This window comes from Nyctibius grandis, chromosome 5 (assembly GCF_013368605.1).
Source record: "Nyctibius grandis isolate bNycGra1 chromosome 5, bNycGra1.pri, whole genome shotgun sequence".
NCBI lineage: Eukaryota > Metazoa > Chordata > Aves > Nyctibiiformes > Nyctibiidae > Nyctibius > Nyctibius grandis.
Window position 1 is genome coordinate 1,643,028 of NC_090662.1, and position 16,397 is coordinate 1,659,424.

Consider the following 16,397-nt stretch of genomic DNA (forward strand, 5'->3'; position numbering starts at 1 on the left):
CGGCGCGGCCCCGAGTGCCACCATAGAGGCCCTGAGTGCCACCATGGAGGGACGTGGCCACTCAGGGTCACGGCGCGGCCCCGAGTGCCACCATAGAGGCCCTGAGTGCCACCATGGAGGGATGTGGCCACTCAGGGTCATGGCGCGGCCCTGAGTGCCACCATGGAGGCCCTGAGTGCCACCATGGAGGGACGTGGCCACTCAGGGTCACGGTGCGGCCCCGAGTGCCACCATAGAGGCCCTGAGTGCCACCATGGAGGGATGTGGCCACTCAGGGTCACGGCGCGGCCCTGAGTGCCACCATGGAGGCCCTGAGTGCCACCATGGAAGGACATGGCCACTCAGCTCGTCACGTCATGCAAACCCGAGGGCAAAAGGAGCGATTACAGGAGCAGAAGCCAAAGGTTGTTCCCAAAACAGCGTCGAGGGGCTGCGGCAAGCGCTGAACTCGGCCCGGGGTCCGTCACGGGCTGGCTGAGAAGTTCCCATCACCTCGCCACCACCACCACTGTTTGCTGAAGAAGAAGGAAAAAAAACCCCTCAAGGTGACCAAAAAAACCCTCAAGATGACCAAAAAAACCCCTCAAGATGACCAAAAAAAGAGGTGACTTCCTTCAGTATGGCTCCACCTTTCCTTCCAGCCTACGTGGGTGGTGGTTTATTTACAAACTGGTTTGAGGAAGGAAGTTTTTTTTGGAGAAGGAGGGAGATTTGGGGAAAAAAAAATAAAAAAGGTGAAAAATGATGGGAGGGGAAGAAGCAGAGGGGTGGGAGGTGGGGAGGAGCAGGACCCCAGCCCACCGCAGCCCCTGGAAGCATCTTCCATCGAGGAGGGATGGTTTTTACGAGCAGCATTTTGGGTTTTCCTCGGCCGTGGGGCACGGGGCAAGGCCTGTGCCAGGGGACATGTGGCTGTGTGGCTCGAGAGCCAGCGAGCCACCAGCCCGCAGAGCCTGGCCAAGCTCCTGCACCCGGCTCAGGAGCAAAGTGTGGCTTTACCAGGAATTTTTCTGGGGAAAATCCCTGTTGTAGCAAAACAAAAGGACGGTTTGATGCATAAATGCGAGTTAGGGGATGGAGTTAGGAAGAAAAACCTGCAAAGGAAGGGGGGTGAGGGAATTAGAACACTATTTTTATACAATATTGAAAAAATACAAATTTTTATTGTGATTTTTTTGGTCGGTTTTGTTTGGTTTTGTTCTTTTTTTTTTTTTTTTTGAATTTTTTTTAAACTGATATCACCACCCAGCACTTACTCTACTCCTAAGTAGCACCTACAGTAAAGGTTATAGCACAAGCAAACTGCTAGGGCAGCAGGGAAGCGAGTTAAACAGTGCCAGCAAACCGTGGCCCCTCCCTCCCCAAAGTAATGAGAAAAAACCAGCGTGCTAGATAAGAGTTTTAAGTACACCATTACATGTTAAATAGTTAATATTACCCTTCCGACAAGCCACAAATGCTAGAGAGAGAACTTAGCACAGTCACTAACGTTACTGCTTTGGAAATCAAAAGAGGGAGGAAAAGGAGAGGGGAAAAAACCTTTTGCTTCGTGCCCGTAATTAACGTAAAGGAAATTTTTTGTATATTTTTATTAAGGAAAATCATGCTAAAGCAAAATGGTACTTGACGAGGTGGGTTTTTTTTTTACCTAAAAGAAAAAATAAATTGATTGTGCTTTATGAAATAGAAATAGGATTGTAACCTTCCAACCCCGACTCCAAACTTGGTGGCATAAATTAAAAAAAATAACAAAACCCAAAATGATTGTGGGGAAAATGACAAATGGACCAGCCTGACATTCAAAACTCTGCTCCAGAGTTACTCAGTGGGTTGATTTTTCCCCATGTCCTGGAGGTTGCACCACGAATTAAAACGTCTTGTCCAAACCCCTCCGAAAAACCCAAAAAGAAACCAGGAGGTAACAAAAAAAATCCATCTAAGTTTGAATCTCCAACGCACAATTATCCAAACTCAAGTACACCAGCAGCCCAGGTAGACATTAATGATATTAGATTTCATAGTGTTAAAATAAACAAATTTTTCAGACACCAGGAGAAATCAAACGTTTCAATTCAGAAGCATCCTGAAAACACCAACCCCAAAACAAACCAGAGCAGATTCTTTGCTTCCTCAATTGGTGCTTTTAGGTTTTTTTTATTCATCTCATTTTTTTTTTTTTTCGAGATCATATTCTTTTTTTGTTAACTTTTAAGAAATTTCAATCCGGTCGTACACACACAAGCAGATGGCTAACCAAGCTGGCGCAGAGGGGGGAGGGAAAGAAGAAAAAAAAAGGGAAATAAAAATCAGTGCTGATGGATTCAGGGATTACAGCCAACGGGCCCGTCTTCATGGAGGTGGAGCTCTCAGCAAGGCTAATCCATCTGGTCAGAGGAGCCTCTCAGGAGCTGGCGAGTGTTTGCGAGGTGTTTAACCATACTTCAAGCAAGAGGAAAAAAAAAAAGAAGAAAAATCAAGAGCAAACTCGAAGCCATTAAAGGGCAGCAGTTTCCAAACTAGGACAAAAGAGTTTGACTTCACATGTGCTCCAGCTCAAAGCGCTGTTCAGAGCATCGGTCGTGGTTTGGTTTTGTTGGGGTGGTTTTTTTTTTTCCTCCCAAAAAAAGGGAACAGCTCGTAATCCAGACCAAGAAAAGTGATTAACATCCAGGTGAAGGCTTCCCAAAGTCCCCCAAGAGCAGTGGTTGTCAGTCCCTCCAGCTGAGAAGGGCAGGAGTCCACATAGAAAAACGGACTTAAAATCCAAGTCAAAATTTGTTTAAGCTTCAACGCTCTGAATAGCTCCATGCATTTGTATTGTTTTTTTTTATTTTTATTTTTAAATGTGACTCCACATAAAATACAATCAGCAAGGTTGACCTGAAGGAGCACCTTTCCTTCTACACGGTTACTACATCATCCCCCAGATTTTATACTTTTGAGAAAAAAAAAACGCTGTTCCACGTTCGCCTCCAAGGTGGTGTCTTTGGAAACACTGATAAAGAAAAGCAAACAAATCTTTTAACTCCCTACCTACCGGGGCAGCTGTTTGAAGCTGACAGTTCAGTAGCACACAAGTCGACTTGGCCAAATGGAATTGGAATACATGCACTCAGGCTGCATATTGCTACCAAAATGGAATGTGGGAATATGCTCTATGCACCTCGGGTTCGAGAAATGACCAAGAAAAAAATCAAGATCTAAAGGGTGATATATATATATCAATGCTATTATTCATAAAAACCTTGTTTAGTAATAAAAAAAATTGCTTTGTTTAAATATGAATATTATAGTCTGCTTCTCGTGGTTAGGAAATTAGAGTCTCTCTGAAAAGCAGGTTGCCTCTTCTACTACAACTCCATATCCTGAGCCTCATCTTCCGAGAAGTCGGACATGGAGCTCTCGGACGAGCTGTCCCCGGTGCCTTCTTCCTGTTCTTTTAGTGCTTCTTCTGTTGCATATTTCTGAATGTATTCTGTGTGGGACAGAGAAGAAAAGATGGATCAGCAGCATACATTCAACACGGCAGAGGATGAGTGAACTACAACTAACGACTGGTCAGGTCACATCACAGAATCACAGAATCAACCAGGTTGGAAGAGCCCTCTGGGATCATCGAGTCCAACCATTGCCCTGACACCACCATGGCAACTAGACCAGGGCACTAAGTGCCATGTCCAGGCTTTTCTTAAACCCCTCCAGAGATAGTGACTCCACCACCTCCCTGGGCAGCCCCTTCCAATGCCTAATGACCCTTGCTGAGAAGAAATGCTTCCTAATGCCCAACCTGAACCTCCCCTGGCGAAGGTAAGTCCTATAGATCACCACATATCATAGAATCACAGGATGGTTTGGGTTGGGAGGGACCTCAAAGATCATCTAGTTCCAAACCCCTTCCACAGGCAGGGACACCTTCCACCACACCAGGTTGCTCCAAGCCCCATCCAACCTGGCCTTGAACACTGCCAGGGAGGGGGCAGCCACAGCTTCTCTGGGCAACCTGGGCCAGGGTCTCACCATCCTCACAGCAAAGAATTTCTTCCTCAGATCTCATCTCAATCTCCCCTCTTTCAGTTTAAAACCATTCCCCCTCGTCCTGTCACTCCACGCCCTTGTAAAAAGCCCCTCTCCCGCTTTCCTGTGGCCCCTTCAGGTACTGGAAGGTGCTAGAAGGTCTCCCCGGACCCTTCTCTTCTCCAGGCTGAACAGCCCCAACTCTCCCAGCCTGTCTCCAGAGCAGAGGGGCTCCAGCCCTCTGAGCATCTTCATGGCCTCCTCTGGACTCGCTCCAACAACTCCGTGTCCTTCTTCTGTTGGGGGCCCCAGAGCTGGACGCAGCACTGCAGGGGGGGTCTCACAAGACCAAAGGCAGCATTGTCCAACAACGTGTGAAAACAGCTGCTGGGGACCTTAAAGACGTGCAAGACCCTTGAAAACAAGTAGGATCCCAAGGCTCCTATGTCAGTGTGACGCACACTCGTAGCTAGAAACAACCTAAGTCTCCCCGGTACGGTGTAGCTCACTTGATAGGACAGGATTTGATTTACTGCCAAAGTAGGAGCTGCTGTGGTGACGAAAGCACAAGCCTAAAAGCCATCGAGATGTCACCATTATAGGGCCTGATGTTAAGAAATGAAGATCTGAGAGTTTAAACCAATAGGGCAGAACAACCATGACTAAAGCCAAGCTGAGAGCCAGACTAAACTCTGCATAAACAACTCTTACAACCTGCTTCACATCAGACAGCAACCACAGCATCAGCTGAGAAGGACCCACGGGGAGCCCTCCACAGAGAGGAGGGCCACCACGCTGCACGTCACCGATGGAAACCGGGTGTCACGGCAGGGTCCAAACCACACCGGCTCTAGGCAGGCACCCAGATGAACACCTCGAGCTTCAGCTGTACGTGGGAAAACTGTTTTACTGGGATTGCTGCAGGCAGGTAAAGTACCCGCTGCCAAGTGTGGCTTGTGTGGCTACCACGGTGACCTCCGTGCAGAAGGACAGAGTGAAACAGCAACATGAAGTGGATCAGATCAGTCAGACCAAGTCTGGCAATCCCTTTCCTCCCTTTGCGGCTGGAGGAGGCTCCTGCAGGGTTCCCTCCGAGGTCCGAGGAAGGGTTGGTGTTCCCCATGGGCAGCTACCTCGAGCAGAGCAGAGAAGGCCTATTCCTTACACACATGCAGGTGGGCAGAATGGAGCAAGGGTGAAAACCTGGCACAAAGCTGGGCTAAAGATGGGGTGCTCAACCTCAACTTATCATACAATCATGGAATCATTTTGGTTGGAAAGGACCTTTAAGATCAAGTCCAACCGTTAACCCAGCACTGCCAAGGCCACCACTAACCCATGTCCCTCAGCACCACATCTACACGGCTTTTAAATCCCTCCAGGGATGGGGACTCCACCACTGCCCTGGGCAGCCTGTGCCAGTGCTTGACAACCCTTTCCAAAAAGAAATTGTCCCTGATCTCCAATCTAAACCTCCCCTGGTGCAACTTGAGGCCGTTTCCTCTCGTCCTATCGCTTGTTACCTGGGAGAAGAGACCGACCCCACCTCGCTACACCCTCCTTTCAGGCAGTTGTAGAGAGCGAGAAGGTCTCCCCTCAGCCTCCTTTTCTCCAGGCTAAACCCCCCCAGGTCCCTCAGCCGCTCCCCATCACACTTGTGCTCCAGACCCTTCACCACCTTCATTGCCCTTCTCTGGCCTCGCTCCGGCACCTCAACATCTTTCTTGTAGTAAGGGGCCCAACTTCAAGTCTTCCTGTTTATTATCTCCTCTTTTCCACCTCATGCTGAGAAAGCAGCTTCATGGTATGAAGAAGGGATGCAACCTCAGTAGCCCAACAGCACACCCTCCACACCGCAGGTCACGTGCTCCAGGGAAGAGGGGGGTGTTGTGCTCACGCTGCCGTTGGAGAATTTCGGTTGCGAACTCATCATCTTTCCAGACACGAAGGTACTAAAACACGACAAAGCCTCCTCCAAACAGCAGTATTAAAAATATGAAGGAAGAAGAAATACCATCACCCCTCCGCGCTCAAAGATGAGCCCCTGTGTGGAAACCTGAATGTCACATCCCAAATCCAGCCCAGCAGCTGTCCCAACCCTATGGTCTTTAATTCCTCCCAGGGAATGAGGTCCACAAGGAACTTCTCTCTTCCAGGAGCAGAGATCACTGCTTTTTATTCCATACTGTATAGGCAGGTGGATGCACCACAGAATCCCAGAATTAATCAGGTTGGAAGAGACCTCTGGGATCATCGAGTCCAACCATTGCCCTGACACCACCATGGCAACTAGACCATGGCACTAAGTGCCATGTCCAGGCTTTTCTTAAACCCCTCCAGAGATGGTGACTCCACCACCTCCCTGGGCAGCCCCTTCCAATGGCTAATGACCCTTGCTGAGAAGAAATGCTTCCTAATGTCCAACCTGAACCTCCCCTGGCCAAGCTTGAGGCTGTGTCCTCTTGTCCTATCGCTGGTTGCCTGGGAGAAGAGGCTGACTCCCACTTCACTACAACCTCCCTCACCAACAAAGCTGCAGGAGGACACATCTGATGCCAGATAACCAAGTGCCTCAACACTGGTTTTAAAGATTGTGCTTAGCAGAGTCTGGCTGCTCTTAGAGCCGTCTCTCCTTCCCTCTGTGCTTCCATCCTTCAGCCGACTGGAAGGGACAAGAGATCTGCATCAGCATCACGTTTTTTTACACATTTCTGGAGCTGACGGAGGGACACAGAGCCCAAACATGTTCCTCTGGGTTCAGGGGTACAGCACAGAGCAACCCAAAGCCAACACTTCACGGAGGAGCTCCCAGGATGGAGCAGCTGGTGGCCTTGGCAGAGCCGCTCCACCCTGGAAAAGCTGTGAGTTGGCTTGAAGGTGCTTCTGAGCCCAGGGAGGTTCAGTTTCTCCATCTAACGACGCACGCCGCTTCGAACTGTTTAATATTCATTATTAACCTGCTCACTCGGCCTACAGAAGCAGCTGTTCAAACGTGTTTTACAAGAACTCGTTAAGAAGTGATGAAGTATTGAAGGCAGCCATGTAAACACCGGGACGCACGGAGCACTCAAGGTCTCCAATTGCCCTCAGGCTGTTGGAGCCCATGTAGCATCAAGGCAAAAGCACCCGTGTGCTCCATCCTCAGGTCCTGGCTGCTGGGAATCCCTTCTTGGAAGGTGCTTGACTGGGTCATTCTGGAGCCTAGGACCTGTCTGACCATGTCTCCTGCCTGTACCAGAGAACATGATTTCAGAGTCTGGGGCAGGGACCATCTGTCAAGAGATGGACACTGCAAAGTGAGAAGAATTGGTGAGACACAGAATCACAGAATCAACCAAGTTGGAAGAGCCCTCTGGGATCATTGAGTCCAACCGTTGCCCTGACACCACCATGGCAACTAGACCATGGCACTAAGTGTCATGTCCAGGCTTTTCTTAAACCCCTCCAGAGATGGTGACTCCACCACCTCCCTGGGCAGCCCCTTCCAATGTCTAATAACCCTTTCGGAAAAGAAATTCTTCCTAATGTCCAGCCTGAACCTCCCGTGGTGAAGCTTGAGGCTGTGTCCTCTTGTCCTATCACTAGTTGCCTCAGAGAAGAGGCCAGCTCCCACTTCACTACAACCTCCCTTCAGACAGACCTAATGGTTTAACGATGAGATGGACTAACCAAAGGAAGGACCCAAAAAAGCGGTGTGTCTTCAGAGAATTTACACGGGAAGATGGGTGGGCAGCAGAAGACAAGCAGAGCTAAGGAGATGGGATGCCGACATCACATACCCTTGCAGCAGCTACTCCCTTTCCATAGCTTTCCAAGAATTAATCTCCCTCTGGAAAAGGGCTGTTTATCCAGAGAAGTTGTTACTCCTTGCACACTCCAGCAAAGGGAACCCAAGTTCCTTTGCTGTAAGACTTTGGATGTCCTTGGATGGCAAAGGCAACCCCTTCCTGGGCACCTTAGAAATAGGTTCCCTCTACGCCTACCCCAAACCAACCTAAACAACTGCTGTAGCTGCCTCGGGAGTCCCCAAACACAGCAGCCACAAGACAGTGACTGTGGCAGGACAGGAGGCCAGAAAAGCTTCTTCACTGACCACTTCAAGGGCTCTCTGGGCAACTGGAGAGTCAGACATGGAAGCCACTGTTCCTTACTGTTGGGAAAGGCTGGCTTGAGCCTAAGATAAAACACAACTTGAAGCACTTCAAACTTAAAATGCCATCTTCTACCCAGGAAAGCTACCAAGCCCCTAGGCTGGGTTTTTCTGAAGGTTTAATCTGAGAAAGGTCAAACTTCCAGACAGCTTCTGTGCTTGAACTTGGATCTTCAGTCTATTAAGGGAAGAAAATGGCAACAACTAAATAATACTGACAAACTGTCTTCCACAGAAGCCTGTTCACATCATGAAGGGCAAGACCTGATGCACCATTCCTACCAGGGAAACATCGCTTTGATTCATCTGTTTTGAAACCCTGGAGCAACAAGAACAAGCTGTGGTTGTGCCCCGTGGTTGGTACGAGCCCGTGAGCCATACTGGTAGAATCACAGAATCGTTTCGGTTGGAAAGGATCTTTAAGATCATCAAGTCCAACCATTAACCCAGCACTGCCAAGGCCACCACTAACCCATGGCCCTCAGCACCACATCTACACGGCTTTTAAATCCCCCCAGGGATGGGGACTCCACCACTGCCCCGGGCAGCCTGTGCCAGTGCTCGACAGCCCTTTCCATGAAGAAATTGTCCCTGATCTCCAATCTAAACCTTCCCTGGCACAACTTGAGGCCGGTTCCTCTCATCCTATCGCTTGTTACCTGGGAGAAGACACCAACCCCCACCTCACTACACCCTCCTTTCAGGCGGTTGTAGCGAGTGAGAAGGTCTCCCCTCAGACTCATTTTCTCCAGGCTAAACCCCCCCAGGTCCCTCAGCCGCTCGCCATCACACTTGTGCTCCAGACCCTTCATCACCTTCATTGCCCTTCTCTGGACTCACTCCAGCACCTCAAGGTCTTTCTTGTCATGAGGGGCCCAAAACTGCACCCAGGATTCGAGGTGCGGCCTCACCAGTGCCGAGCACAGGGGGACGATCCCTGCCCTAGTCCTGCTGGCCACTCTATTGCTGACACAAGCCAGGATGCTGGTGGTCTTCTTGGCCACCTGGTATTTCAAAGGATTCTTCCAAAACTTCAGAGCTGACACGTGGGATGGGAGAACTGCACCCAGAGATGTCCTCTGCTCCCAGCAAACACTCAACCTGCCCCTCAGTACCCTTCCGTTGCTGTTACTCACCGCTGTCACCCTCCCAAAAGAAGTTTTCATACGAGATCCACCAAAGAGAAAGAAAAGCAGCAAACACGGGAGTTAAGCACCAATTCCCAACAGCTCAACACGAGAAAATGTTGAGTCGTTTTGGCGTACCTGAAGCCCACTCTCTGGTGCTCTGCCAGTGAGCAGGCAAGCCACCTTGCCAAGGGCTGTCAGGGAGATCTTACAGGAGTACTTGGCTTCATGTCCGTGAACTACTTGATCTAACTGAAGGCTCTAATGCTAAGAATCACACTTTCCAGCTGCCTACCAGTAATATTAATGGACATTTACAAATTTCACACTAAATCCTTACTTGTTTGGGTCTCATACTAGGAATCACAGGAACTGCAAATCTTGGGTCACAGAATCACAGAATCAACCAGGTTGGAAGAGCCCTCTGGGATCATCGAGTCCAACCATTGCCCTGACACCATCATGTCAACTAGACCATGGCACTAAGTGCCACGTCCAGTCTTGTCTTAAACCCCTCCAGAGATGGTGACTCCACCACCTCCCTGGGCAGCCCCTTCCAATGGCTGATGACCCTTGCTGAGAAGAAATGCTTCCTAATGTCCAACCTGAACCTCCCCTGGCGAAGCTTGAGGCTGTGTCCTCTTGTCCTATTGCTAGTCACGTCTCTAAGCCTACGCCCATCTCTTCACTACCACTATGTCCAACAACTGCTCTGTGTGCTCATAACTAAAAAATGAAGAAAAGCAGCAATACATTATTTATTTGCACTACTGAGTTTCCCAGAGCAGAGAAGCTGCTACAATCCATTGCATCAATTTTAAGATGTCTGAGGCTATTTTTAAAAATGCTACAATATGAGGAATGACAGTGTTTAGCTCTATCTTGTCACGCAAGCCTGGGAAGAGACAGCAGAGGCAGGACTCTTGGGTATATGGAACATGAGACATGTTGCAAGCACTTAAAACTCCTTCCAGATCATCTTCACGACCTGTACCTGGCTGTCAGGATGGAAATGAGGGAGCAGACTATCCCATTTAGCCTCCCCGAGGGATGTCCTCAGATCTTCAGCGCTGTTCAGATAACCCTGGACAGGCTGGAGAGTTGGGCAGAGAGGAACCTCATGAAGTTCAACAAAGGAAAGTGTAGGGTCCTGCACCTGGGAAGGAAGAACCTCATGTACCAGTACAGGTTGGGGGCTGACCTGCTGGAAAGCAGCTCTGCAGAGAAGGACCTGGGGGTTCTGGGGGACAACAAGTTCCCCATAAGCCAACAATGTGCCCCTGGGGCCAGGAAGGCCAATGGTGTCCTGGGGTGTGTGAGGAAGAGTGTGGGCAGCAGGTCGAGGAAGGTTCTCCTGCCCCTCTGCACTGCCCTGGTGAGGCCACATCTGGAGTAACTGTGTCCAGTTCTGGGCCCCCCAGTTCAAGAAAGACCAGGAGCTACTGGAGAGAGTCCAGCGGAGGGGTACAGAGATGGTCAGAGGGCTGGAGCATCTCTGCTACGAGGAGAGGCTGAGGGAGCTGGGGCTGTTCAGCTGGAGAAGAGAAGACTGAGGGGGGATCTTATCAATGCTCACAGATACCTCAGGGGTGGGTGTCAGGGGGATGGGGCCAGACTCTTCTCAGTGGTGCCCAGTGACAGGACAAGGGGCAACGGGCACAAACTGAAACATGGGAAGTTCCATCTGAATATGAGGAGGAACTTCTTTACTGTGAGGGTGCCAGAGCCCTGGCACAGGCTGCCCAGGGAGGGTGAGGAGTCTCCTTCTCTGGAGATATTCAAAACCTGCCTGGACACGACCCTGTGCAACGTGCTCTGGGTGACCCTGCTTGGGCAGGGGTTGGGCTGGATGATCTCCAGAGGTCCCTTCCAACCCCAACCACGCTGGGATTCTGTGATCTTCCTTGAAGCACCTGCTGTTGGGTGGCATCAGTTTATTTGCTTTTTTTCCAGGCTGTATTATTTTTATCCCTGTTTCATTAAAGCATAGAGGACACCCAAAGTGTCCCTTGTGGTGGCCCTGGAGATTTTTATCTGACAAATCATTTTGCCTGGAAGCTTGTTTGTATGAAAAAAAGGCGACAGACTTCAGGATAGCGAGCAGGCCAGATCTGCAGGGCAGTTCTTAGGGTGCTGTCACGCAGCTGTCAGAGGAGTCAAGCAAAGTGGGCTGAATAACTCAGTATTTAAATCACAGCTTTGCGTGGCCTCATTTGTAGTTCCACCCTCAAACAAAAATTGCAGCTGATGAAGAGTCACTTCGCATCCCAACAAAGTGACTCGAGGTTTAATCGCTCCGGAGTGACGTGGCAGAGCTGACTGAAGGACTCCACCACCAAATCCCACGTCCTTCTGGGATACCTGCGCTCTCCGAACACGAGTGAGCTTTCACAACGCTCTGTTAGGAAAACTGTTACCCCACCTCACACCAAGACGATTAGGTCACAGAATCACAGAATCAACCAGGCTGGAAGAGACCTCAGGGATCATCGAGTCCAACCATTGCCCTGACACCACCATGGCAACTAGACCAGGGCACTAAGTGCCATGTCCAGGCTTTTCTTAAACCCCTCCAGAGATGGTGACTCCACCACCTCCCTGGGCAGCCCCTTCCAATGGCTAATGACCCTTGCTGAGAAGAAATGCTTCCTAATGTCCAACCTGAACCTCCTCTGGTGCAGCTTGAGGCTGTGTCCTCTTGTCCTATTGCTGGTTGCCTGGGAGAAGAGGCCGACTCCCACTCCACTACAAACAAGTCTTATGGTTATTCAGTAACCAAAAAAGAAAAAAATAAAACCAATCAGGTGGTCACGGTCTCTTAAAAACTCAGCTGAAGACCAAATCTGGGCCAAAGGCTGTAAGTTTCCCACAACTGGATTAAATACTGATTGTGCTCACTGGATCAGGGGAAAAATAAAGTCCATGGCTTTGCCACAGGCCTGTCACATCAGGAAATGGTGCCTTGGTCCTGTCTACAGGCAGGTGATTCTGGGGAAGGCAGAGCACAAATTTAAAGCCTAATTTTTGTTTTCTATCTTCTTTCTTATGTTTCACACACAAAACTAACTCAATTTGTGTCTCGCTTATCAGCTCAACAGTCCTTCTCTCACCAGTCTTATCCGAAGTATTTGAGAGTCCTCACTGGGAGCCTTCCCCGATCCCAAGGAGGTACCGACTATTCCTCAGCCTTGTCTAACATGTCACAGAATCACAGAATCAACGAGGTTGGAAGAGACCTCAGGGATCATTGAGTCCAACCATTGCCCTGACACCACCATGGCAACTAGACCATGGCGCTAAGTGCCATGGCCAGGCTTTTCTTAAACTCCTACAGAGATGGTGACTCTACCACCTCCCTGGGCAGCCCCTTCCAATGGCTAATGACCCTTGCTGAAAAGAAATGCTTCCTAATGTCCAACCTGAACCTCCCCTGGTGAGGCTTGAGGCTGTGTCCTCTTGTCCTAGCGCTAGTTGCCTGGGAGAAGAGGCCGACTCCCACTCCGCTCCAATCTCCCTTTCAGGTATTTGTAGACTGCACTAAGGTCACCTCTGAGCCTCCTCTTCTCCAGGCTAAACACCCCCAGCTCCATCAGCTGTTCCTCGGAGGTCAGACCCTCCAGACCCTTCACCAGCTTGGTCGCCCTCCTCTGGACTCGCTCCAACACTCTGTCCTTCCAACCCTTCCAAGATCAGACACACCAGCACCCTCACCGGCTCTGCCAGCGCTCACCTACCCTCACCAGTCCCTGTTAATGGTTAGCCTGGGCTCCCCCAGCCGAGTTACACGCCTGTGACCACATCCTGCTCACGCTGATCACAGGATAAATCATTCCCTTCCTCTTTGAAGGCACCTTTGACATGTCAAACCTCATAACCCTGTTTGGTCCTCTAGATTAAACTCCTCCAATTCTTTCCATCTCTCCCCTAAAGACATCTCCAAGACCATCTGCCCTTGTTACACCCTTCAAGATATTACTAACTGGTCTGAAGCTTTCTTAAATGGCAGTCCCTGAACCAGGCACAGCACCAGTGAGCCCCAGCTTAACTAGGAAGTAGCAAGGAACGATTACTTGGCATTTACTGAAAAGTCCTGCTCTGTGCTTTATGCAACAGCATCACCCATTCCTTGATTGCTGCTCTCAGACCACTTTCCACAGAGGTGCTAATAAGTCACTTGCTCTCCAGTAATTGTTCAACTGGATTCTCCCGTTTCAGTTCAGTACTTTTCCTTGTCCCTTCTTCAGTCACGCACCTTTTCTTCCCAATTGTTTCTCTGATTCACAGAATCACAGAATCAACCAGGTTGGAAGTGACCTCAGGGATCATTAAGTCCAACCGTTGCCCTGACACCACCCTGTCAACTAGACCAGGGCACTAAGTGCCATGGCCAGGCTTTTCTTAAACACCTCCAGAGATGGTGACTCCACCACCTCCCTGGGCAGCCCCTTCCAATGGCTAATGACCCTTGCCAAGAAGAAATGCTTCCTCATGTCCAACCTGAACCTCCCCTGGCCAAGCTTGAGGCTGTGTCCTCTTGTCCTAGCACTGGTTGCCTGGGAGAAGAGGCCGACTCCCCCCCGCTACAACCTCCCTTCAGGTAGTCGTAGACTGCACTAAGGTCACCTCTGAGCCTCCTCTTCTCCAGGATAAACACCCCCAGCTCCCTCAGCCGTTCCTCGCAGGTCAGACCCTCCAGACCCTTCACCAGCTTGGTCGCCCTCCTCTGGACTCGCTACAACACCCCAACATCTCTCTTGAAGTGCGGGGCCCAGAACTGGACACAGGATTCAAGGTGCGGCCTCACCAGTGCCGAGTACAGAGGGAGGATCCCTTCCCCAGACCAGCTGGCTACACTATTCCTACTAGAGGCCAGGATGCCATTGGCCTTCTTGGCCACCTGGGCACACTGCTGGCTCATGTTTAGCCGCCTGTCGATCAGCACCCCCAGGTCTCTTTCTAACCACTCTTCCCCCAGCCTGTAGCACTGCAGGGGGTTGGTGTGGCCCAAGTGTAAGACCCAGCACTTGTTCTTGCTGAACCTCATGCCATTGGTCTCGGCCCATCTATCCAACCTGTCCAGTTTGCTTACAGCCTTCCCTGCTTAGGGTCTCCTAATTGAGTTAAAACCCCTGCCCCACATCCTGCATCCACCACAGTTGTTCATCCACCCCTTCCTTCACAAGACTCCCATTTAAAACGGACGGGGCCCCTGTAATGGGAAGGAACATGCACCAACACACAGATGTGCAGCAAAGACAGTCCTCATTCCCCCAGGGTGGAATCATGGTAACACCACTACACTCTACAACATGTTATTTACACCCTTACCTTTAATTTTCTGTTTGTACTCTTCTGGTCGGTGGAGGTACATGGCTGCAGCGTCACCATTTAGAGGATCTATAGGGTTAGGATAGGCCAGCAGCTGAGGCAGGAACGATTCAAATATATTGGTGAGATCTGCAAGTGAAAGACACAGTTGTTGATGTCCACGGACCCAGAGTGAGGACGATTAACCATCCTGCAAGCACCGGCACTGAAACAGCAGCACAAAGCTTCAAGGGCACAAGTTAAAATGAAGGGAAGTGCATCAAGGGAAGCACATACAGGGCTGGTAAGAGAGCTGCTGCTGCTGGAGGTCTGCTGCAGCTACCTGCACCAACTACTCAACACCCCAACAACGTGGATAGAGATATCTGTGGGTTAAGCAACGAAGAGGAAGGACACAATTGTCTGGTTTCCCACTGAGGCTAAAAAAAAAGGAAAAATGAAAAACAAACAGCACTGTGCTTCACCCCTCACTGAATTCTTCTCCTTCTGCCTTCTTCTATTAATCTCTTTAAATGTCTGTATGCTCCATGACTAAACTGACACATCTCAAGCACAAAGCATCTTCCAGAGCACTTTAGATGACTGTGTTAATAGAAAGAGCAACAACAAGTCCCTCCTCCGACTCAAAACAATTCGCAGAATGTGAAGAGCTCACATTAACACCTTGGTGCCAGTTGGCATCTGTCACTAAATCATCCACAACAGGAAACATACTTCTGGTGCCGATGAGTAATTGTGGATACACGAAACCCTCTTCCCACATCCCTAAGACAACAAGGGCCGCGCTTCAGCGGTGGGAGGTGTTCAGAAACAAGCCCCGCGTCATCGTTTCTCCTCGGGGGCTTCAGGAGGACCACGTGCACCCACACAGAGTGGAGATTCAACCCCCAGCGCAGGGCTGGGAGCCAGGTTTCACTGTAGCCACCGTAGAGCTGCTGACACAGGCAGAGCAGCGTTCGTTACGTGGGGTTTTCTGTTGGGGTTTGTTTGTGAACGTCCTACACGTCTTTTACGAGGATTCCCCCTGCTTTCATCCCTAATTAAAGGCAGTGTCTCTTTGCTGGTCGCAGAGAAATCCTGCCTGCGGATGAGCATCACCAGTCTCCTCTAGCATGGGTCAAAGTGGGGCTGTCAGAAGAGAAGCCCAACGCTCCCTAGGATACACCACGTGAGAAGATCCACCACCATCTCAATCTGACTCTTAAGGGAACAAGGTTCTGTGACTATTCCTGAGCTCAGCCATCGCCGAGCCTCATGGAGCTGCTAAATTCAACCAGATCAAGAGGACCAAAGGAGACTCAGGGTTTTGTCAGTTCTTCCCTCCTGCATCAACACGTCCAGGACGTACAGACACTGCGCTATGACTACTTCAGTCATCTGCTCAGCATGAACCCTGCTGAGCAGGAGGAAGGGACGTGGCTTTATACCCTCAGGAGTGCAGGGTTCATTATAACCGATACCGCATCACCCAGCTGCAAAAAGGAATGACATGGATTGCGATGGAGAGCGATTGGCTGGTCTCTGCTATACAGAGACACCGCTAAGAAATTACATGGTTTTACCCCGAAACCTCTTTCTACTATAGGAGAAGTCTCTAAGAAGGACATGGAGCTGTTGGAGCGAGTCCAGAGGAGGCCACGAAGATGCTCAGAGGGCTGGAGCCCCTCTGCTATGGAGACAGGCTGAGAGAGCTGGGGCTGTTCAGCTTGGAGAAGAGAAGGCTCCAGGGAGACCTTCTAGCACCTTCCAGTACCTGAAGGGGCTACAGGAAAGCTGGA

The 16,397-nt window shown here is 50.1% G+C and overlaps 1 protein-coding gene across 1 annotated transcript in view; it reads right to left on the reverse strand.

The window, feature by feature from the left end:
• Positions 1-1,193: 1,193 nt before the first annotated feature.
• UBE2H (ubiquitin conjugating enzyme E2 H) overlaps positions 1,194-16,397 on the reverse strand; it is a 68,593-nt gene continuing 53,389 nt past the window's right edge. Inside the window, exons 6-7 of the mRNA XM_068402204.1 lie at positions 14,620-14,748; positions 1,194-3,475 (exon numbers count right to left, since the gene is read on the reverse strand). Of these exons, the coding sequence (XP_068258305.1) occupies positions 3,351-3,475; positions 14,620-14,748 (254 nt within the window). The 3' untranslated portion in view covers positions 1,194-3,350. The remainder of the gene's footprint in view (positions 3,476-14,619; positions 14,749-16,397) is intronic.